Source organism: Tiliqua scincoides, chromosome 2 (assembly GCF_035046505.1).
Source record: "Tiliqua scincoides isolate rTilSci1 chromosome 2, rTilSci1.hap2, whole genome shotgun sequence".
In the NCBI taxonomy this organism is placed as follows: Eukaryota; Metazoa; Chordata; class Lepidosauria; order Squamata; family Scincidae; genus Tiliqua; species Tiliqua scincoides.
The window spans coordinates 204,827,639-204,851,418 of record NC_089822.1 but is presented as its reverse complement, the minus strand read 5'-3'; the positions used below and the strand labels follow the sequence as shown (position 1 = coordinate 204,851,418).

The 23,780-nt window shown below is 46.1% G+C and overlaps 2 protein-coding genes across 2 annotated transcripts in view; one reads left to right on the top strand and one right to left on the bottom strand.

The window, feature by feature from the left end:
* The window catches only part of MST1 (macrophage stimulating 1), a 46,452-nt gene that overhangs the window by 18,977 nt on the left and 3,695 nt on the right, over positions 1 to 23,780 (top strand). The window contains exons 12-16 of the mRNA XM_066612955.1: positions 11,940 to 12,076; positions 12,424 to 12,459; positions 12,671 to 12,782; positions 13,464 to 13,541; positions 23,603 to 23,749. Coding sequence (XP_066469052.1) covers positions 11,940 to 12,076; positions 12,424 to 12,459; positions 12,671 to 12,782; positions 13,464 to 13,541; positions 23,603 to 23,749 — 510 coding nt within the window. The remainder of the gene's footprint in view (positions 1 to 11,939; positions 12,077 to 12,423; positions 12,460 to 12,670; positions 12,783 to 13,463; positions 13,542 to 23,602; positions 23,750 to 23,780) is intronic.
* LOC136641173 (taste receptor type 2 member 8-like) lies at positions 5,051 to 5,941 on the bottom strand. Its single transcript, XM_066616849.1, has one exon. The coding sequence runs from the start codon at positions 5,939 to 5,941 to the stop codon at positions 5,051 to 5,053; it is 891 nt and encodes a 296-aa protein (XP_066472946.1).

Sequence of the window (23,780 nt, the reverse complement as noted above, 5' to 3'; positions counted from 1 at the left end):
ACATGGTTTCACACTGGAGCTCTGGTGCTTAAAGACTATAATAGGACATTCCCAATTGCAGGTTTTCAAACCTGTCAGGTTTTTCCTCAGACATGGATGTTCAACTCAAACTTGTGTCTGCACTACAGCCTTGGTCACCTGGGGCATCCTGGGGGACAAAGAGGACACTGAGCTGTTGATCTACTTAGCAGTCTTGCCCAGAGAAAGGGGCCATTTCAGAGCAGCTTCAGACGTGCTGCCAAACAGATGCAGAAGTGCCATGTCTCCTTCCACTTTTTGTACTTCCCTTTTAACAGAGAAAAGGGAGCAAGGGATGAGCAAGCTAGTGTGTGCCTCTGAACTAAATGCATCTCCTCCCCCCCAACCGTGTAAATTCTTTGTACACTACATTGGATATGGAAAAGGCAGTTATACGAGGCATTTATGTTTCCCCTTATCATCCCTTCTAATAACGTGAATTTGAAATCAAATGATCATATTCTACCTTTTTCAGCACAGCTATTCCACTTTTTTTGCTGTCCGAGTAAAATGTTAATCTCACTGTATGACATTCCCCAACCTTTTTTTTTAAGTGCCAAGAGAAAAACAGCCACGTATAGAAGAAATTTCTTCATTCTTAGTCTCAGTGAGGATGTTCATAGAACCTCCCTGAAGGCAGTGGGGTTGCCATGGCCCATGGCGCTTTGGGCGGTGACGTGATAGCTTGCAACATTATGACATCACTTCCGGGTTCTCCGGGATGAGGAGGAGGTGGCTGCAGCACCGGATTCTCAGTCTGGCTGCCTTGCCCCTTCCTCTTCCTTTAAAGCAGGGCTCACCAGACTCTGGCTCATGGGCCAGATCCAGCACCCTGCCTCTTGTGAATGGCACTTGTCATTCTGCAGGAGAGCCCCTACAAAGTGCCTCCATGCACCTCCAGTCTTCCTGCTGGCCAACCACTTCCAGCTTCTGACTCCCCAGCAGTCTTTGCACCCAGATTTCCAGACAGTCGTGGAAGGCTGGTGCAAAGACTGGGGGGCACATGGAGGTGCTTTTTGGAGACTCCCTGGTGAATGGTAAGTGCTGTCCGCACTAGGGAAGCCTTTGCTGGCACACAACTATCTGCACTTTGGAGACCACTGCTCTGGAGCAGAGATTTTCAATCTTTTTCAGCTCAGGGCACACTGACAAGTGGCTAAAATTGTCAAGGCGCATACCACCAGTTTTTTAATTACATTAAATTGCTACATTGCAATTAATTAATTAAATCATTACATGACAATTAAAGAAATTCACCACAAGCTGAAATCAAACTTCTCCAAACTTGAATAGTGTGTGTGTTGGCAACCTTCAGTCTCGGGAGACTATGGTATCGCGCTCTGTATGGTGGTTCTGGAACAGTGTCTAGTGTGGCTGAAAAGGCCATTTCGGGAGTGACAATCCCTTCCACACCTGGAGCAAGTGCAGTCTGTCCCTGGTCTGTCTCCCTGGCTATGGGCCTTCCTTCTTTGCCTCTTAGCCTCAGTCTGTTGGCCAAGTGTCTCTTCAAACTGGGAAAGGCCATGCTGCACAGCCTGCCTCCAAGCAGGCCGCTCAGAGGCCAGATCTTTCCCATAAAGTTACCTTGGACCAAACATCTCTTGGAAAGATGTTTAAATGATGTTTAATTCCACCGGGTAAGATGGTGGAATGCCTCATCAAAGATAGGATCTCAAAACACATAGACGAACAGGCCTTGCTGAGGGAGAGTCAGCATGGCTTCTGTAAGGGTAAGTCTTGCCTCACGAACCTTATAGAATTCTTTGAAAAGGTCAACAGGCATGTGGATGCGGGAGAACCCGTGGACATTATATATCTGGACTTTCAGAAGGCGTTTGACACGGTCCCTCACCAAAGGCTACTGAAAAAACTCCACAGTCAGGGAATTAGAGGACAGGTCCTCTTGTGGATTGAGAACTGGTTGGAGGCCAGGAAGCAGAGAGTGGGTGTCAATGGGCAATTTTCACAATGGAGAGAGGTGAAAAGCGGTGTGCCCCAAGGATCTGTCCTGGGACCGGTGCTTTTCAACCTCTTCATAAATGACCTGGAGACAGGGTTGAGCAGTGAAGTGGCTAAGTTTGCAGACGACACCAAACTTTTCCGAGTGGTAAAGACCAGAAGTGATTGTGAGGAGCTCCAGAAGGATCTCTCCAGACTGGCAGAATGGGCAGCAAAATGGCAGATGCGCTTCAATGTCAGTAAGTGTAAAGTCATGCACATTGGGGCAAAAAATCTAAACTTTAGATATAGGCTGATGGGTTCTGAGCTGTCTGTGACAGATCAGGAGAGAGATCTTGGAGTGGTGGTGGACAGGTCGATGAAAGTGTCGACCCAATGTGCGGCGGCAGTGAAGAAGGCCAATTCTATGCTTGGGATCATTAGGAAGGGTATTGAGAACAAAACGGCTAGTATTATAATGCCGTTGTACAAATCTATGGTAAGGCCACACCTGGAGTATTGTGTCCAGTTCTGGTCGCCGCATCTCAAAAAAGACATAGTGGAAATGGAAAAGGTGCAAAAGAGAGCGACTAAGATGATTACGGGGCTGGGGCACCTTCCTTATGAGAAAAGGCTACGGCGTTTGGGCCTCTTCAGCCTAGAAAAGAGACGCTTGAGGGGGGACGTGATTGAGACATACAAAATTATGCAGGGGACGGACAGAGTGGATAGGGAGATGCTCTTTACACTCTCACATAATACCAGAACCAGGGGACATCCACTAAAATTGAGTGTTGGGCAGGTTAGGACAGACAAAAGAAAATATTTCTTTACTCAGCGCGTGGTCGGTCTGTGGAACTCCTTGCCACAGGATGTGGTGCTGGCATCTAGCCTAGATGCCTTTAAAAGGGATTGGACAAGTTTCTGGAGAAAAAATCCATTATGGGGTACAAGCCATGATGTGTATGCGCAACCTCCTGATTTTAGGAATGGGTTAAGTCAGAATGCCAGATGTAGGGGAGGGCACCAGGATGAGGACTCTTGTTATCTGGTGTGCTCCCTGGGGCATTTGGTGGGCCGCTGTGAGATACAGGAAGCTGGACTAGATGGGCCTATGGCCTGATCCAGTGGGGCTGTTCTTATGTTCTTAAAGGGAAGAGGGAATGGTATGTGGTTTCTGGAAAGGAGGAAAACATGTTTGGAAGTAAGGTGGTCAAATTTTTATCAGAAGTCTCAGAACATGTTCTGAAAGAGGTCAGAGCACATGGAGTACTGGGGAAATGTGGAGTGAGAGGCAATGAGGTGGCATGTTCTAAACAAGGTTTGGGATCCAATGGGGGAAGAAGAAAGAGAATGCAAGGCAAAGGATTCCAAGACCTCTGGAAAGTGGGGACGAGCTAGGAGGAGAGGTGTTAACTGCATATGTAAGATTTTAGGATGGGGGGGAAGAATGAGTTGTTTGTGTGAAGGGAGTGAGGTAGGGGAGAAGAGGAGAGGGATGTGCCAAATGCCTTCTTATGTATGCAAGACAAAAAGTGCCCTGTCAGTGGAGGCAAAGCAGGGAAGGTCACTTTTGGGGCATCACTGGCAGACAAAAGTGGCAAGGAAATGGGACTCCCAAGGACCCTTTTTCAACCAGCTAGTCTTTCAGTAGGTGACTCCTGCTGCTTGCCTGCTTCTTGGCTGGCTGGCTGGCTCTCACCCACAGAGCAGTTCTCACCCAGAGCTCCTCTGAGCTTCTCCAGCTGCTCACTCAGTGTGTTGCAGATGAGTGCCCTCCCCCCAGAGGCTGGTGATGGGCACCGGCTGGAAGGTGAACCCTGGCCTTTCTGTTGCAGCAGCCACAGCTGCCCCTCACTAGCAGCCAGAGCTGCCGGCTCCACCCACAGCCATCCCGGTTCTGAACCCACTCCCCAGGGCTTGGGAGTGGATGCTGTGGGCTGAGGGGCTTCCATTGACAGCAGATGCTGGAGGCAAGCAACATGGCGATCTCCTTCAATGGCTGGGTGATCAAAAGAGGAGAGGGTTCCCTAATGAACCAGCGATTAGGCTTTTGTTTAAGAAGAGTTGTGTCCAGTCACTGTGACCCAATGCAGAGAGCAGAGGAAGGGAGGAGGAACTTAGGTGCTGTAATCCTTCCGCCTTCCCTGTCTGAAGCCCATTAAAGGAGGCTAGCCTTCTGCCTGCACAGGAACTTCAAAGCAGCAGCTTCCCACAGCTTCTTCCAAGCAGGTTGCTATCCCATGTGGCTACTGTCTATCTCCTCTGACCCCACGGTACACCTGAAGCCGCGGCACAGTGGTTGAAAACTGCTGCTTTAGAGGCTTGGCAGCCTCAAAGGAGACTGCGTTCTGACTCAGGAAGTGGCTGGAGTGTGTGCATACCCACACTTTGTGGCACCCCTTTCTGGTCTGATAGCTGGGGTGGAACACACGCCTGTCCCCCACTTGCTATGCCACACCTGAAGGGCTAACTGCATGTTATATTAAATACATTTTGTAGTCACATGTCAAAGTCAGGTTCCTCTCTATCAAAATGCCTTCACAAGGAGCTCCAATACTAGCTGGGACCTGCAAAGAAAAGAGTTAACCTTTTCCCATTTAAAAAAATACCAGGCTCAAAGCTGTTACTGCCACATATATTGCTTTTTATTGCAAATAGCAGCCTTGGGATAAGACAACAGAAGAGGGCTGATAAAATGATGTAAAGAATAGCTAGCCAATAGCAGAAGGCAGAGAAGGCAGCATGAGCCAGAATAAAGAACTAAAGGACACATTTAACAAATCCTGAAGCATTTTGGTGAAGCTCTCATCCATTCCTTGTTTTCAGATCTTCCCATTCTAGAGCCTGTGTGTTAGAAGCAAGTCACAGGCATCTTAGTCTACAGTTGTGTTCATGTGCCCATCAGAATTTTGAACCTCTTCTACAGTATATCTTGTGACATCAGTATCTGTTGAAAGATTGCATCTTGCAGTGGTTTTCTAACTGAGAGGTTGAGTTTTTCTGAGTGGTTCATTAGTTCCACAGTGCCTATGGGAAACGGAGTTACTCAGTCCCCATGGTAGAAAGTTGTCCTTTGAGAAGTTGGGGAAGTTTAAGGTTTTCTTCCTGGAAGCATCCGGGTAAGTGCCTGCTTGAGCTTGGAGTTAACTAGCACCAGGATGGAAGCCTGGGCAAGAGAGTACCCTGTCAACACTACAAAATACACAGAGGAAACAATCTCAGTGGGTATTACCAAAGTCAGCACCTGTGTTATGTAGAAAGAAAGGTAAAGGAAGAGGAGGAAGAGCACGGTTCCAGCTGCCTTGAAATGAGCTTCTGTTTGGGGGCTCCTGAAACTGGACTCCTTGCCTCTCATCTGGCAAGCATGTTTGTAGAGGGAGGCAACAATCACAATGGAGCAAAGGAAAACCACAAGAAGAGGACAGGAAGAGCCAATAACTAAGAAGAATATTTCATAGGATGGGAGAATTTTTCCTTCTGCCTCTTCTTGGGCCATGCCTGTAATGTTGACTGTGCTTGTTTTGCCCTGGAGATGCACAGGAACAAGCCGAAATGCAAAGAAGGGAGAGATGATGGAGATGGCTGCAGATGCTGCAAGAATCCAAGGCAGCAGCTGCGATATCCTCTGCTTGCACCAAAGGAAAAGGAAGTGGGTGCTGTTCACTATCTTGACGCAGTAGAAGACGCAGAGCCAGGCAGTGAACCAGAATCTGGATAAGACAGCAATGCCCATAATGATGCCGATTACTTGAGGCATCAAGAAGTTCCTGAAGATGGACCAGAAGACAGCTGCAATCGCAGTAGCTATGAAGCAGATATTAGACACACCGAGGCTGAGAAGGAGAAGTTCGCTGGAATTCAGACTGCTGGATTTAGCCCATTCAGTGACTATCACTGCAATTATGAAGGCATTGGAGGTGAACCCACCCAGGGCTAATCCAAACACAGTTATCAGAATGACAGTGTATAGGGAAGGAATCATACTGCCCAATTGTACGTGCAGGTGGACTTTACCCGACCAAAGTTGCTGAAGAGAGAAGGAAAGAGAGAAGTAGCTGACCTGAAACATGCATTAGGAGCTGAGCATCAACCAATGCAAATGGAAAGGGCGCTTCTGTTACCTATTTCCATAAGGCTTCCATCTGGCACACCCGTGCTGGTGTGCACCATGTGGAAGGGCCTTCCTCACATCTTTTCCGCAGGTGCTCTTGTTTTGGAGGCTGTTTGAAAAAGAGGCTTTGCTCTAACCCAAGTCATTCTCTTTTGCGGGCTTAACTTTTCCTTTCCAGTGTACAGCTAAAGAGTGTCTGGAATTGGAGACATCTTAGTTGAAATAAGAAATAAGCCACCCCATACTCAGACCCTCTCATTGTTGGTCCTCAGTTCTAGCAGCTCTGCTACTGATGACTTTCTTTTCTAAATCCCATATAGGATGCAAACGTTATGTGTGTGTTTTATTCATTTAAGGGATTGGAGCCCAATCCTATGCACATCTACTCAGGACTAACTCCCATCATAGTTAATGGTACTTACTCCCACGTAAGTGTGGACGGGATTGTAACCATGCAGCGAAATCCTGTCTTGTGCTGGAACAGGCAGACCAGGAGACTTGCTCTGTATCCAGCGCAAGATTGGGGCCAGATGTGGCTCAGCTGTAGGCAAGGGGAACCTCTTCCCCTTACCCCAGGTAATCCACCGCAGCCCCAATGAGTCTCCTTAGACTTGCGCCACCTCAGGAGATGGCACAAGTCTGAGGAGAATGGAGTGGCTTCAGTCTGCTCCATGCTGCTCGGGAAACAGGGTTGGGATCCGGCATAACAGTAGGGTCCCAGCCCTGCCTCCTGCTCCCCGCCTGCCCGTCCCCAGAAACCTGGAACATGGTCTCCAAAGATGATCTTGGTATATGGACAGGCTAATGTTGCAGTGCATTATAATCTCAGGCATCCATGCCCAGAGTCGTGCAGGGCTCTAAAGGAAAACAGCAACATTTTGAATCAGACCTGGATGTGGAGTGGAGGCTCTGTAACACTGTAAGCATGTTGAGAGAAGTTCCCACCACCCAGCCCTGCTTAGCAGCTGTATTTTGACCTTATGGCAGTTTTTGTACAGTCTTCAAAAGCAACCCCTACATACATTATACTTCAGTTATGTCCATAGCGGAACGTATCTTGTGCCTCACACTGAGAGCTCCACACTGGCACAAAGCCATAATAGCTAATTTACCTCAGAGACTGTCCTGCACTGAATAGTACTTGTAGTAAGTTTTGCCAGAAATGTGGTTTTGCCATTGTGACATGCCCCAGTGGAAGGGTGACTCTGGATGCTAACCACCTGCTTCCTCAGCACAGCCATCTTGAGCCAGACACCATTTTTGGTGTTCACCTTCCAGACGAGTCCATGCAGGTGCTGCATGTCCACTGCTGGTTATACCAGCTTTAACTCTGCACTGGGCCACAGTATATGTGTCATGTAGAACAAACTTTTAATCCTGTCAGACCTTCAGAGCTGGCCCTGTGGAGTGGAGCCGGGTGGAGTGGCTGCTTCAGGTGGCAGGTTCTTAGGGGCAGCACAGCAGTCCATTCAGCCACCACACCCATGGATGGTCTGCATAGGAAGGAAGCAAATTGGCATCACACTGCTTTTCCTCCTGTCCCTTCTCCCCTTTTCTATTAGGAAAGGAAAGAGAATGGAAAGAAAGAAGGAATTTGAGCCGTGATTTTAATGATGTGCAAAGGAAAGGGCCAGACAGGACTTGGTGCTCTGGTTCCTGCAGCAAAATATTATGTGCAGACACTTTCTACAGCCAAAGGGCTCAGTTGTCCACAGTGTTTCCAGTAAGTATTTGATAGTGCTTAAGAGGCTGCTCCTGATTCTGTGCCAAATATTTCAGCTTTGAAAGGTCACTTTGTGTGAAAAGGAGCTTGCAGCCCAGATTGAGGCATGTAATATAATGCATAGCAGCACCTGCTGTGTTTAGTACGTCTTGCTCTCAGCTAAGTGCAAACAGAGTTGCAATCTTAGGCAATGTTTGTGGAGTAATTTTTGTGGAGTTATGAAGCGGTGTGTACTTTTTAACATCTTAACAACACACTTTTGTGTGTGTTGCTGTTTACCAGAATGTAGATGCAAATATACATCCCTGATATAGCATAGTGGTAATTGTATCCCTTCTCCATTTGCATCTCTCTGATTGCAACTGAATGTTCCATAAATAGCACCTTTTACTAGATTCCTGAAAAATGTTGTTCTTGGATTGCCTCTGTAGAGCTGGTATAATGTATGTTCTAAGAAGGTGATCTGTGAATTGGGTCTTCCACTACTGCAGATCCTGCCTGTGTCGTGATCTTTCTAAGGAACCTCAACCTCTGCTCCCCAGCTGTAATATAGGGATAATAATGCTTATTTTGCTATCACAGTCCTTATGATACTTATCAGGCTAACGTATATTGAAACACTCTGCGCGCACACAGGCAGTGCTGTATACAGTTTAATTTTAATGAGTCTTGAGACGTGGAAAGAAAACTTCAGAAGGGGCTAGTAGAAGAACTGTAACTTTGCATTTTCAGAAATGTTTTCAAAATAATTCTGCTTTGGGTGCACAGAAAAATGCAGCCCCACAGTTTCTTTCTGTTAGTCTTTGTAGGCATGTGCAATAACAAAGCGGTTCATTGATAACATGTGTACTGAATGTGTACTGAATTTTCAGAGTGAACAGGGTCATATTAATCCTGTGAAATAAGCTTTCGACCTGAACCATAATAAGAAAAGGTTGAAAATTGCAGGAAATATTTATTCAATGGCCACGATAAACAAAATCCTGCAAAATCTGGATTGTAAATTTCATCTGAAATTGCTCTCTTGGATCTTCTAACCATTTGGAATGCAAGAACATCCACTGATTAATTTCAGACTCATCCATTTAGTTGTAGAGAGGTGGTGCCCTTAGGCAAATGGAATGGAATCCATTTTCCAAAATGACAGCAGTCCCCAAGTTCAGTTTTTCCTAGATTTTCAGTATGCCTGTCACAGAGATCAAATGAAGGTTTCATACAATTTAACTTTTTGTTCTTAATATTGTGATGAAATGGTAATATCACTGGATTAATGTGTTGTTTTCAGGGGTTTGTTTGTTTTTTGTTTTAAGGAGTGCCAAGGGAAAAACAACCATTGTATAGGCATTTCTAGTTTTAATGTGGCTGTTCACAGCACCTGTGTAGGAACAATGGGTTCCAAATGTATTTCAAAGTCATGTGCTGTGAAGGGCACCCTTTGCTTCTAAAGAAAATTATTCCACAGGGAACCCCAGGATAACTTAGGACCTCAGATAGGAGGAAGTTAAGCCTTTCCCTCCATCCCATTTTTCCCACCAAAAGTCCCAGCCCAGAAGCTGCCACAGGAGCTGTTCTGTATTGCAATTGGCAGACTCAGGGACAAGGCAGAAGGTGCAGGAGAAAACTGCTTCTAAGGAATAACAGGAATGGGATAACGACCAATTAACCAAGAGCAGAAGGCAGGGACAATTCAACTGCCTTGGGTAGGGTAGCCTTTGCGAGTGAACAATTTCAACAAAGCTCAAAGCAATACATCTTACTGTTGAGAAGCTCTCGCTCTATTCCTTGTTTTCAGATTTGCCAGTTCCTAAGGCTGTGTTTGAAGCGAGTCATAGATACCACAGCATCTTAGCCAATCTGAAAACACCCACAAATATGAACTTGCATCAGAGTTTGTGATCCTCTTCTGCAGTATTCTTTGTCAACAGTTCAGGGGTTGCATCTTTCAGTGGGGTTTCTACAGGGCTGGTCCAAGTTATTCTGCCTGTGGCAGAGATGGTGCCCCCATTTTTTAAAACACAATAACTTGGGTTTTGCATTCTTCTCCCAGTTCAGAAGGACAAGGACACATTGCCAACAGATGATTTTTTAAAAATTATATATTTCATTTAACCTTTATTGGCATAAACATTATCCATCAAGTAAACAAAAATAAAACATCCAAGGTTGGATGTTTTAATTTTCTTTACTTGATGGATTGTTTCCAAACCATGAAAGTATAAATTACACCTAATAAGACCTTTATTTCATTTGAAGGAAGAGTTGCACAAATCATTAAAAGGCAAATGAACAGGTAGAACCAAAATCAGCAATCCTATTCTCCATTGTCATTTAAACTCAGGATATTCTTGGGTGTTTTTCCCACATCTATTAGAATTGATTTTTATCTTAACTGCAAACTGAAGAATTATGGGAGTAACAATGGTATTTTGCAGGTTTCAGAGTCACTGAGAGGTTTATTGAAATTTTATTGCCGTACCATTCCTAGGTTTATATGGCACACTTGTGAAGGATGACTCTTACAAATGGTGCTGTAAGTTCCCCTGACTTACCTGAGAGTAGAGCCACCCAGGAGTAAGTTCCCAGGCAGGGTAGCCACAGCAGTGGGAGGAGACAGCCTGCCTCAGCCCCTGCGGCTGGCAGGGAAAATGGAGTCACGGGGCTGCCACGGGCAGACCCTCATGCCTGCCGGGAGGGCAGTAGCAAGGCCAGAGGGGATTGGCCTGCAGACTCCTGGGAGCAGGAACAAGAACCTTGCCTGTTCCTGAGCCTGGTGCTAGGACCATGGCGGACCAAGCCAGTTCCTGACCAACTGGGCAGACCTCCAGCAGATGGCTCAAAGCTCCAGGGCTCGCTGTTGCCCCCTTGCTTGCCAGTCTGCAGGGGCAGCACTGCCCACAATCCACTCCAGGGGCAAGGGGGTGGGAAGTAGTCCCTGCAGCCTGGCAGGCAGAGCAGGAGGGTGAGGCACAGGTGAGGAGGAGGAAGGAAGGTGGCCAGTATTATAACACTCACAGGGAGGAAGGGGTGGAGCCTAAGGGGGCTGGTCTCCTGCTTGAAGCCCAGCCTGGCTGGGAATGGGGGTAGAACTGGCTAAGACACTGGCTGGAGCAGATGCTGGCTAGCCCATGAGCCAAAGCAGCCTGGGGCTAGGAGAGTACCAGATTGTGGGGAAGAAGGACCTGGGTGATGTAACCCCCTTCCCTCACAACCCTACTGATGCAACTTGGACTGGGCTGACATTGCTGAGGCCAGACCCTGAGGTGCCCTGCTGCTGCTTCCTGTGACCCTGGGGGTCCCCCATGTCCCAGGCCTGATGCCCAGGTCGCAATCCTATCCACACTTACCCAGGAGTAAGACCCATTGACTATCATTAAGCATATACGCAATAGCCTGTAAAAAATATAGATCTGTAACATTCCCCAAATCCAGCCACATACAATGGCAGCATCAAGTCTACTATATTAAAAATAAAATATTGAAGTGAATGGGAGCCCACCTGAAATTGGCTCATGACCCACCTATTGGGTCCTGACCCACAGTTTGAGAAACACTGCACTATGGAAATAGCTGTCAGGCCTTTTGTTGTTGTTGACCTTGAAGTGGTTGTCTCTTCTTACCTTTTGCTGTTTTTACCTTTTAACTTCGGTATCATTGTATTTTAAGCCATTCTGCATTTTTGGGGGGAGGCAGGGAATAACTCTTTTAAATAAATCTGTAGTAACACTGGATGAAGGGAACAAACAGCCTGTGTGAGTGCTCTTGTTCTGGAAAAACATAATGTGGCAGCTCTGAGTCTGTAAAAATTAAATTGGTGATTTATTGGGAAGGGTTGCTTCCCATGATGACATCAAAGGCACTATCCAGTCAGTGTTTGATACTTGTCCACTACATCCCAAGCATCAGCTACTGTTGCAATGGAATTAATAGCTCTTGCTATCTGAGTACTGGGAGAATGCAACAGCCACCCATTGGAAGTGCTTGTAAATGCCTGAATTGCTCCCAACGGATCACTGACAGCAGCACATATCAATTGCACTGATATGCAGTTAATAAGCAATAGCCTGGAATGGCCCTGAGAATGTATGGAACAGAGCGTAATGAAGTAGAAACCTGCTGAAGGGAAGCTTGTTGACTCTTCCTCCTTAGGGTCTTCCCTACCATGTTCCCCACTGTGCGTCTTGAAGAGAACTATTGTCGCAACCCTGACAATGACAGCCATGGGCCTTGGTGCTACACCATGGACCAAAATACCCAGTTTGATTACTGTGCTATTGCGCCATGTGGTGAGTGTTTGAGTCCAAGGTGAGTGAAGGCCATCAACCTAGTGACCAGCTTTGTTCTCTCTCTTGATGCTGTTTGTGTGGCCGGGGCTGACCAACCTCTCTTCTTCTGTTCTGTCATGTATTGGAAGCCCTGGCAGTCATTCTCATAGGAGCTGGCTTACTCATGCTTGCTAACCACTTGAGGAATGCAGCATCAAGTGTTGATTGGCACTTGTGAAGGGCTAAGCCACAGACAGAACCTGATTTTCACTTGAATCAATTCAGTTGTGTGTCATCAAGTAAATTGTTGTCACATGTAGAGATGTATTTCCCATGTCTGAAACCAGTTTTATGTTTTGTTTCTTCAGCTGGTGATAAGAAGCCATCCATTTTGCTGAACCCAGGTAAGTCCTGTTCTATGCATGATATCTGTGGCAGAGGTAGTTAGGATGAAAAAGGAGAGCAGCTGGGCTAGGGAACCAGAACTCAGGTTTCCCCAAGCTGCTATCTCTACCCTGCAACCCATGTCAATACAATTCAAACATAAGTCTAGGTCTTGGACTTTAACTTCTTGAGGGCACTCTGCCTGACTGTGCTCTGACCTTCTGGTTGCAGATAGTGTGATCTTTGACAGCTGTGGCAGGAGGGATGACCGCAGGCAGAATCGGCTTCGTGTTGTAAATGGGCGACCTGGGAACTCGCCTTGGACTGTCAGCATCCGCAATCGGTGAGGGTACAGCAGTGAGGGGAGATCCAGGAAGGCAGGGATCAAGAAGAGTAGGATAGGGACATGGCAGATATGGGGAAAAGTATTAAAGGGAATCAGAGGAGAAAGTGATGGGAGGACTGCCATCTTGGCAGTTCTTTTAAAGGATAGATATCATCTGGTGGTACGCTGTAACACCATTGATCTTATCCTTCAGCCTCATTTGCTGAATGCTATCTACAATTCCCAAATACAAGCTAGAAAACTTTTCAGCCAAACTGATTGTTCTTAAATGATGTATAATTGACCTGGCTTGGCCAAATGGTGATATTTGCCTAGGAGAGCATCAAAGCACAATTGCCAGGCAGAAGATGAGCTGCTATGTCTGCAGAAGATGGAAAGGTGACCATGAAATACAGGAGCACTGAATAAACACTTAGTGGTGGTAGAGGCTAGATTGGGAAATGGGCTTACTGGGATCTTCCCACCTGGAGCAAATAGTGGATGCAGTGTGTGTAGGGGGGGCTGGATCAGGAACCTGAGCATTAAAGGGATAAAGTACTTCTGGGTCACAATCCAGATTCCCCCAAGGCCCAGCAGCTACTTACATAAAACAGACATGCCATTTAACATAGCCTGCAGTTTGACCATAAGAGGCCACTTACTCTGTCTCCACTGTTATGTGTATTTTCTCATGTCCAGGGAAGGATCCCATTTCTGCGGAGGGTCTCTGGTGAAAGAGCAATGGGTCATTAGTACACGCCAGTGTTTCTCCTCCTGGTAAGCATTTTGTTTGGCTTTTGTCTGAGGCTGCTGCCCTCTGTTAGTTCCTGTCTCAGCCCAGTAGGAGAGGGGACACGTGTTATTAGGCAGAACCACTCCTGATGATAAGGTGCTGTGTGAGCCAGTCGCTGTTGTAACTCGCTGCCACCGGAGCGAGTTGCCCTGCTGAAAAATGGGCTGTGAGTCACTTCGCATATATCATTTTTCTCGATGAAAATCCCCTCAGTGAAGGAACAGTGTCATGCGTGAAGTGACTCTGTGCTGCTTCAGACCACCTCACTTTGCAGAAGTTGGCAGCTGCAGGATCCCTGCCAGTTTATTGTCTCAGTTGTAGTTGGGAAATGCACATCCAGCTCACTTTCAAAGACCAGGAGTGTGCTATGCAGTAACGCGAGTGCCTGAGCTCTTGCAGGGGATGAGAGCAGAACGTTGGAGAGCAAGAACCAGGGCAAATAGTACAGGCTTGCAAGTCTTTGGCAGGGAATAACTTTATCGTACAGCACCTCATTCTGCTTTGTTGCTAACATTGCTCGTTCATATGCAGATGTGACTATTCCCACACATGTCATGCATGCCTACAATAGACTCAAACTGGGGGAATTAGTGATAGTTCTAGAGCAGGAGTCTCTAAACTTTTTGGCCGAAGGGCCGCATCAAATATCTGGCACAGTGTTGAGGGCCGGGGAAAAAAATTAAATATAAAATGTAAATAAATACATTAGAGATGGAACTTCGATGAATGAATAAATAAATGGGCTCAAATGTCCAGGATTTCTCCAAAACGAACACAGCCCAAGAAATAAAGCACACTTAAATGGACCCCCATTCCTCCACCCCACAAGCACAACTCTGGTTGTGTTTGGTCAACTGGGCCAGATGCTTTCAGGGGATCAGAGGCTGGCCGCGGGCTGGATAGAGGCTCGCCGTGGGCCACATCTGGCCCCTGGGCTGGGATTTGGAGACCCCTGTTCTAGAGCAAGAGGTCACATTCTGCGATGTCTGACAGTTTTGGAATTATTGACATGGATTACAGCATGAGCAACCTCAAAGCCTCTAATTAGGCTGTCAGTAGCCTCAAGATGGAGCTGTTTGAAGAATTTACACTCTTCCCTCTCTCTCTGTATCTAATCCATTGCTGAAAACAGTCCTTATAGTGGGAATCCAAAGAATGAATCATTACATTAAATGGCCAAAATTGTAACTCATTCCAAATTCATCCCAAAACCACCCTAAATGCCTCATAGTATAAGGAAAAAGTTGTGTGTTAAAAGAAAGTAGAATAAATAAATTAATAAAATTATACAGCATTAATCAAGTATCAAACATTATACCTGTATCAATAAAGCAATGGTGTTCCATTCACTATACTGATTTTCACTTAATCCATACTCTGCATATCAAGACTTTGCTTTGTTAAAACTCATTTTTGCCCAGCCACAGGTAGACACATTTGGTCCTTGTGTTTATGTAACGTTGTGCAGAAATGGCTTAAAAGTAGAGTTAAGAAAGGTGATACTGCCTCCTGTTGGCAAGTAATAAAAATAATCACACAAGGCATCTGAATGCTCTTTCAGTTTGAATGAAGCCACTTGAGCTGCTCAGTGTGATGCACACCTCAGCAGGTAGTTCATCCTTGTGCTTTGAATGCCATCACAAAACTGAACACAGGGATGAAATATCCATCAGAGTTTGCATCTGATACTGCTACTTCTGAGCTCGATGCATCTCTGAGTATTTCTTCCACTTATCGTGAATGTACAGTTTAGGCCTAGTAGCATGTAGAGCCTGAACCAGTTCAGTTCAGTTCAGTAGACCTTTATTGGCATAAAATACAGAGAAAGAACAAAACAAAACAAAAATATACAAAGACACCACAACATAGACATCAGTCTTTTCCTCACATACTGCCCAGAGTTCCAGAGCTCTGCCTGGCAATTACCCCAGATAAAAAGGCAGCGACCCTATCAAGGGTCTCAGAGTCAGATGTGGAAAGGAGAGACTGAAGCATGATTGAGTCCTCCCAGCCCTGCATCCTAGTTAGCAAAGGGCCTAGATATTTCTTGCGTGAGACATCATGAAGTGGGCAGTAGAAAAGGGTATGTGTTATGGTCTCAATACAATCCCTACCACACTTGCATTTCCTCTCCGAGTAGGGAATACCACTGAACCTGCCCGATAACACGGCTGATGGAAGAGCATTACATCTTGCAAGTGTGAATGCTCTCCGAGCCTGTGGGCACTCCAGGTGATAAAAGAAGGAGGCCAGTTTCCCAAAACTGATTGGAACATGGAGATAGAGTGGAGAGCATGTGGTTCTGGCGGCACTAAACAGCTCTTGTTGTTCGATGTCAAGAATTCTTTCTTTGACGATTCTGTAAGCAGCATCACACCCAATCATGCCTAGCTCTGCAGTGTCCAGCCCTATTGACTTGAGCTTGGTTAGAAGATCAGTGATCTCTAATGGCAGGACTGAATCCGACAATAGTTGGAGCATTAGACCAGAGGAGGTAGGGTTAAATAAAGTCCTAAACCAAAATTTCAGTAATCTAAGCCAAGCAGTCGTCTTTAGCCGAATTAACCCCACCTCAAGACACAGAACCGAGTAGGGAACGCACCTGGGTAAACCCAAAATCTTCCGCAGAAAGGAGGCTTGAATGCGTTCTAATGGTTGGGTAATAGCCTTATACCAGATGGGAGAGCCATAAAGGACCAGGGAAAGAATCTTTCCCTTAAATGCCTCCAGAGCAGCTGGAACATAACCATTGCCGCAGGTAAAAAAGAAACGGGAAATAGCTGAGGACGCCAGTTTGGATGCGTTCTGCACTGCCTTACGATGAAAAGCCCAAGTGAGCCTGTAATGGAAGTTGATTCCCAGGTACTTGAAATGCTTAACCTGCTCCATTTTATTGCCATTACAAGACCACTTAAAAGCCTTCCATCTATTGGCAAATATCATTATCTTAGATTTAGCATAGTTGATTTGCAATTTGTTGGACAGAAGATACTCTTCAGTGCGATTCAGCAGACGTTTTAGGCCAATCCTAGTACGGGATATCAGTACTGCATCATCCGCATACAGAAGTAGCGGCACTTGGCTTGCGCCAAGCTTCGGGCAATGGCTATCTACTTCCTTCAGGGATGGGGCAAGGTCGTTTAGAAACAGATTGAAAAGCATGGGGGCCAAGACACAGCCCTGTTTGACCCCTTTGTTGGTAGCGATGGAATGAGTTAGATTCCCACTCCAGGAGCGTCTAACCCTGCATGAAGTATTTAGATGGAGGGACCTAATCAGTAGCAACAATCTTTTATCAATCCCCATGTTTTCCAACTTGGACCAAAGAAGCTCCCTATCCACAGAATCGAAGGCACCTTTCAGATCAAGGAAGGCTACATAAAGGCGAGCCTTGCATATCCTAACCTGCTTATGGGCCAAATGAGATAGGATCAAACAATTGTCCAAAGTTGATTTGCCCCGACAGAAGCCAGATTGCTCGGGGCCTAAGATGCCTTGCGAAGTAACCCAGAGACTAAGTTTATTGCATAGATATTTAGCATAAATCTTACCTATTACAGAAAGCAAACTAACGGGCCGAAAATTTCCTGGTGTGGTAGGGTCACCCTTTTTATGGATAGGAATAACTGTCGCTGTAAGCCAGACATTGGGCAATAGGCCAGAACTGTCAATCACTGTAAAGACGTGGGCAAGTAACTGGGCCCACCATTCCGGATCGCCTTTTAAAAGCTCAGGTGGTATTTCATCTGGACCTGCAGCCTTCCCTGGCTTCAATTGCATAATTAGTTCTTTAATTTCCTCAGGGGTCACAGGAGGCCAGATAGGCAGATCCACAGAGGTAAAGTCAGGGTAGGCGTCTGGGGATTTGCTCTTATCGTAAAAAATGTCTGTGAAGTGTTGAACCCATGTAGATGATGGAATAATAGCAGGGTCGTATGTTTCTGATCTACACGAACCTGCTACAACTGCCCAAAATTGTTTATTATTTTTTTGTTGAATTGCTTGATGCAGCTTGTTCCACTGAGTTAAAACAAACCTTTTCTTTTTCTCTGTCAATAAAACACTTAGTTGTTTTTTAAGGATAGAGTATTTAACCAAACACTTGGAGTCATTGTACTTTCTAAAATCTAAATAAGAAGCCCTAATACACACCTTAAGATTCCTACATTCACTGTCAAACCAATCCTTTTTGTCAAATGCACCACAGGATTCAACCAACTTAGGCTTCGTACTCAAAACCTTAAAAACGTGACCAATAAAACCTTCAAAGGATTTGATTTGAACAAGGGGATCCGGATCCTGTAGAATGGCTGATAAAAAATCTCTGCTTGCTGGTTCCGTACTTAGACGATGGAAATTAGGGGAAAGGGCGCTATTAGCCACAATTTTATACCTACCCTCTGGATTTGTATCCATCTCAGCTTGTGATGGAACACTCCCAGAATGGAGGTCAAGGACCAAGATTAAAGGTAGATGGTCACTAAGGGTTAGGTCCCCAATGGCAAAATCTTTCACATGATGTTTCATTTTAGTGGAAACTAAAATGTAATCCACAACGCTGGCACCACGAGAGGATACAAAAGTAAATTCATCAGCGTTGGGGAACTCTCTTAGACCATTGAGCCAGATCATGTTAGAGCTGATGGAAAACTTAGCAAGGGCCATACCATTAGCATTATAGTATGCATCTTTGGACCGCCTGCTTAATGCGCAAATGGGGGGGAGGGAGCTGTCATCAACCACATCCCAGGCTCTGCGAAAGATATCTGCTGAATTTCCCACCCTGGCATTTAAATCGCCTAGCAAAAGAATTTCAGCATGGGGGTGGGCCCTCTTGAGGTCATTCATACATGATGATAGATCATTCCAGAGCTGGGTCCTTTGTAAACTATTAAGCAAAGGAGGGATATAAGTGTTGACGCAAATTAAGTCAATGTCTGCAAAAGACACCCTCAGTGCTTGTATCTTGCAACAGCCTGGAATGATGTCTAGAGGGCATGACTTAAACTGCTTCAGTACAAAGCTGGCTAAACCCACCAAAGGACGACCATTAGAGGTGGATTTAGTTGCAGGTACTACAAAAGCCTTGTAGCCAGGGATATACAGATGGTCCAAAGCCCATGTCTCCTGCAACAGAATAATGTCAAAGGTTCTAAGATAGCTTAAGAAGCCACTGTCATTTTTCTTATTCTTCCACCCTGCAATGTTCCAGGAAAGAATTTTTAGTTGGGAAGAAGTAGCAGGGGCTGGAGAAGCATTAATTAGTCAATCTTTGCTTCCTGATGGACACTCAGCACCAGAAGGATGATGAGACATGCAGCTACTCAGGGCTAAGTTGGTCACCGGAGATGGTGTAAAATCCCTGGAATAAGGGACGGGAATTGCCTCAGTGGCTACTTCTAAAGCAGATTGATGAGCAGATGCTGGCACTGGAAGAGTCAGAGAATGGATTTCATAGGTCGAAGTTTCCGTATTATAATTGAGAAGTTCTGCTTTAACCCTGTCCAGGGATCTGATAATATTTATTTGTTCTGGTCTTGTGAGTTCCTTAAAGGCGCTGATGGCACCCTCCACAATGTCATCCCCCTCCAGCTGTAATTCCATTATCAGATCTTTAGCCAACAATGCAGGAGGATCTGCCCTAGGGCCTTGTTCCGTTGACAAGGGGCCTTTGGGGGCTGGGAGCGCCCTTGCAATGAGTGAATGGTCGTCAGTAGGTAAATGCATTGGGAGGGCAGTAGTAATTGCGTTAGCTGAACCTGAATTTTGGTCATTCACTTCTATGTCCCCAAGGAACCTGGAGGGTAGGTGGGAGCCAGGAATCTTTGGCAAAGCTTTACAGGACACAAGAGCTGATTCCAATTCCTCATCGCAGGGAGCAGCAGATGTTGCCCCTGATGGTACCCCATCCAGGGCTTTAGATAAGGAGTTCATATTAGGCTGTGATGAGCTTGGGGAAGATGACAAGACCTGGGCTGAGTCTCTAGGCAATTGTTGGATAGCCACAACATGATGCAGGACCTCCTCCGAGTTAGTTGAATGGCACTGCAAACCCACTCCATTGAGATAGTCCACCTCACTGGCCGATTCATTCATCAGCACAGGCTTAAAGGCTTCAGAAGGAGAGCTATCCATAGACTCATCTGCTCCAGTTAGGGGGGGTATGCAGACAGAGGGTGACTGAGCTCCCATCATCTCAGAAATCAACGAAGAATGTGCCTGGTCTGGTGCTTGAGGTTCGGTGCCAGCGCCAGAAGGCTGGACCTGCCATTTGCTATTAGAAGCTGCACCAGTTGAACAGCCAATTGTTGAATTAACTGGCTGGGAGAAAGCAAAAGCCTGTGGCTTGTGCAGTGAAGACTTCAAGTGAAGCAAAACATTTCCCAGAGAGTCAGCTGCAGACCTTAACTCATTAGCACAAGGCAGCACCAAGGGGCTTGAATCAGGAGAAAAGCAATTGGCAATTCCCACGCTCTGGGTACGATGATCTCTCCTCCAGTGACTGGGCACAGAGCCAGCCTGCGCAAGGCTGGATGGAAGGAGAGGAGGGGGAGGCTGCATTTTGTACCTTGGGAGCAGAGGTTTAATAATCAAGTCGGTAAACACCCTCCGCAAGAAAATGCCAAAGGACCGAAGAAACAAACTCTTCCCATGCAGCTGGCCTGGGATCTGAGAGGTGCCAAACTTCAAAAGAAGCCGGGTCCAATTTGGAGACTGGGGAATCCAAGGGAGTTTTATGATTTCCTGCAGATCAACACAGTCAGCCTGAGATGGATCAAGGTATAATAATCTGCATAGAGAGTCTTTTGCCCTCAGTTTATTGGCCCAGCGCCCCTTATGAATGGGAGAATCCTGGAATTCCAGCAGTATCTGATTTTTCAACAAACAATAGGCAGCTTCTCCACAATCCAGATTCTCACGCAGCCCCAGCAGTTCAGCTTCCCCTGGCTTGTTAAAGTTCAGACCCAAAGCTTGAGCAGAGAGGGAAGGTAAAGGCGGTTGAATGGCCTTGTGAAGTGAGTCCAGCTGGGCAAGAATAGTATTAAGCTGTTTACATACAAAAAGGAGCGTGTTTCCAATGATAATATTGTAATCGCCCAACAAAGTCAAGAAGCAGTTACTGGGATCGTTCTGCTGAGATAATGACTGCTTATCCTGTGGAGAGGGAGCTGAAAGGGTGGGTGAGGGAGGGCAGGCTGACGCTGTGCCAGTATGACTGAGGGGAGACTGATAATTCCTCTCTGCCTCTGATTTGGAAACATGAAGAGCTTCATATCTGTTGGGAGAAGCGAGATTCATGAGCTCACCTACTGTGTCTGACCATGCTGGGAGATCCTCCAGACGTAGCTGCTTGGCTGACTTGATAGGAGAGTTGCCCTGTCCAGGGGAGTGTTTATGCCTTCTCCTCTTCCCCATCGAAGCAGCTTTTTAAAATCCACTGTAATCCAAAGACAAGGGTGCAGACTGGAAACAACTGGTAGTGTTGCTTTGCTCTACCAGGACTCAGGAAGCATCCAGAGGAGGAAAAAGAATCAAAGGATCCAACTAAAGAGAAATATCAGGGCATAAAGCAGGAGCACAGTAGCAGGGATCCTACCAGGTGGCCATCTTGAATCCACCCTCGAGCCTGAACCAAAGTAAACCAGTAACAGGGAAGTGGCTTGCAGTTCCTAGCTGCAAGGATGTGAGTAACAACAGCCAACAAAATTAACAACTCAGTGGAAGGTAATAATGTAGCACCTATGCAGACAGAAAAGTGCCCATCAAGGATGGAATGCAGCTGTGGATCTCCAGTGGGGAGGGGAAGAACTAAGAGGACTAGCATCCAGCCCCACTTCGGGAAGATTCTGTCCCCAAGAGTTTCTGATTGGACAGTTTAAATAAATACAGAGTCACCTCCATCCTGTTAGTTAGCCTGAGAAGTATAAGAACAAAGCCCAAGGGGTGTGTTGGGTCTTTTTGGTGGAAAAGTTGTGGGTGCAACATCCTGCAGATGGAGAGCCTGGTCCACCAGTGCCATGTGGCCTCAAGCTGAAAGATCTACAAAAGAAAGCTGACCCAGGTGAGAGTTAGGGAATAATAGAGATAGCCAGTTGGTTGGCAACCTTCAGTCTTGAAAGACTAAGGTATAAGCCTACAGCACCCAGTATCAGCCAGTCTCCCATCCAAATACTAACCAGGCCTGACTCTGCTTAGCTTCCAAGATCAGATGAGATTGGGCATGTGCAGGGTAACAGTTGCTGTAGATAGCCAGTTAGCTTTGTTAATTTAATGTTGATATGTTTGCTAGATGTTTTATGCCTCTAGCATTTGCTGCCTTTTGTAACTTTATGTAACCCTATCTACTTAGTAAAAGGATTTTTACTTTATTAAGTTGTTTCATTGTCTGTTGGGGACAAAGGTTCAGAATCCTGCCTAGCAAGCTACCAAATACTCATTGAGAACTAGTAACTTGAGGACTGAGGCTTTAATTGAAGAAAGTGCTCAGTGCCTGCAAGGGATACAATTCAGCCTAGAGGGTCTCCGTGTCCCTGGACTGAGACACTGGCACATACAGGGTGGTGGCAGTACTACCGAACAGGGGTCCTTGAGGGCTCTAGGGTTCGAGAACCAATTCTAGCACCCCAAACCCTGGGAGTATAGGATACCACTCACATCTAACTCTCTGTAACTGATCCCCCCAAGCAAAGCCACTTGAAAAATGCACAGCAGTATGGACATCTCTGCAGATGACTAGATGACAAAGTCCTGGTTTCAGATCAGGGATGCTTCTAGGACTTTACATAAAGGGAACAAAAGCATCTGAAAAAAACGGAATCTGGAGCCTCTCCTGGATATGGATTTAAGAGTTGCTGGACTTGATTGAGTTTGAATGTGTCCTTCCAGGAGGACACAAGGCTTGATTGCACCCCATTCAGAGTTCCTGAGGGACAAAAGGCATGGCAGGGTGTGTGCTGCACCCACCCTCCAGTGTTGCTAGGAGAGTCTTGGAAAAGGAATCTGGAAAGCCTGTCCAGGTTATTGGGTCGCTGGGCAACTTAAGTTATTGTGAGGTAGGACTTGTTTTTGCAGAGAAATTCTATCAGGTTTTAGCTTCCAAATTTGCAGTACCTTAGAGTAGGGGTCTCAGCCAGAAGCCTATGGGCCAGATAAGCCCCCTGAAGCTGTTCATCCAGCCCATGTGATTTGGGCTCTCCTAGCACTGCCCTTTTTAGCACCATTTCTGCTGAGGCTATGACAGACGGAGACAGAAGGAGTTCTTGGAAGACAAGGAATGCTACTGGGAAGGGGCAGACCAAGAGAGGTGAGAGAAGGAGATACTGCGGAAGTCCAGTTGTCAAGCAGGCCACCCTTTCAACAGCACCTCTTCTGCCACAAGACATCACTTTGCAGAAAACTGCGAAGGAATGCCCTGGCAGAAGCAATGTGGCTGAAAGGGTGGCCTGCATGATAATTGGGCTCTCACAGTATGATATTTGGGCTCTCTCATATCTTGAAAATATGATCAATATTTGCATGTTTTCTCTTTCATCATTTGCAGCGAATGAATTCCAAAGTGCTTATTTCTGTGCCATCATCTGCTTAATAATGTCACTTCTGGCCCTGAGCAGGTGCCAGGAATGCCCTTCGGCCCACTGTATGAACCGGGTTTGACATCCCTGCCTGAGAAGAAAGGAGTCACACAGATGCCCCTCAGGGCTATAGAAGTCCTTACCCTTAATGGCCCTTAATCAGCATGACCTCTCCCAGGAGTTGAGAACTACCTTACTCTCTTTATGGTGAGGTCTTGCCTAGCTCCCCGAATTGCCAGCTAGAAACCAAAATGCAGTAAGGATAGGCTGCACACATGTTGGGAAAGAGAGGACATTGGCATCAACTTCTAGGTGCTTATTTTAAGTTGTCATTACCAGAGAGATGAAGGAAGGCACCATGATGGAGGATATAGAAGATAGGGATATGATCTTGCTTGTTTCATTTAGGAATCTGCTGGTGAAGGTGGGAGTGCTGATTGCTTTGTGATAACTGTGTGTTCTGTTTTTGGCAGTGATGCTGACTTATCTGGTTATTCAGTCATGCTTGGGACACTCTTTAAGCACCCTGGACCTAAAGACCCTAACATGCAGACTATTCCCATCATTAAGATTGTCTGTGGCCCATCTGAGTCTCTCCTGGTGATGCTGAAACTGGAAAGGTGAGTGACCCTTTGGAGAAAGATTCTGTGT

Coding starts and splice junctions, on each gene's coding strand:
- LOC136641173 (XM_066616849.1), bottom strand. CDS start 5,941: ATGATTCCTTCCCTATACACTGTCATTCTGATAACTGTGTTTGGATTA.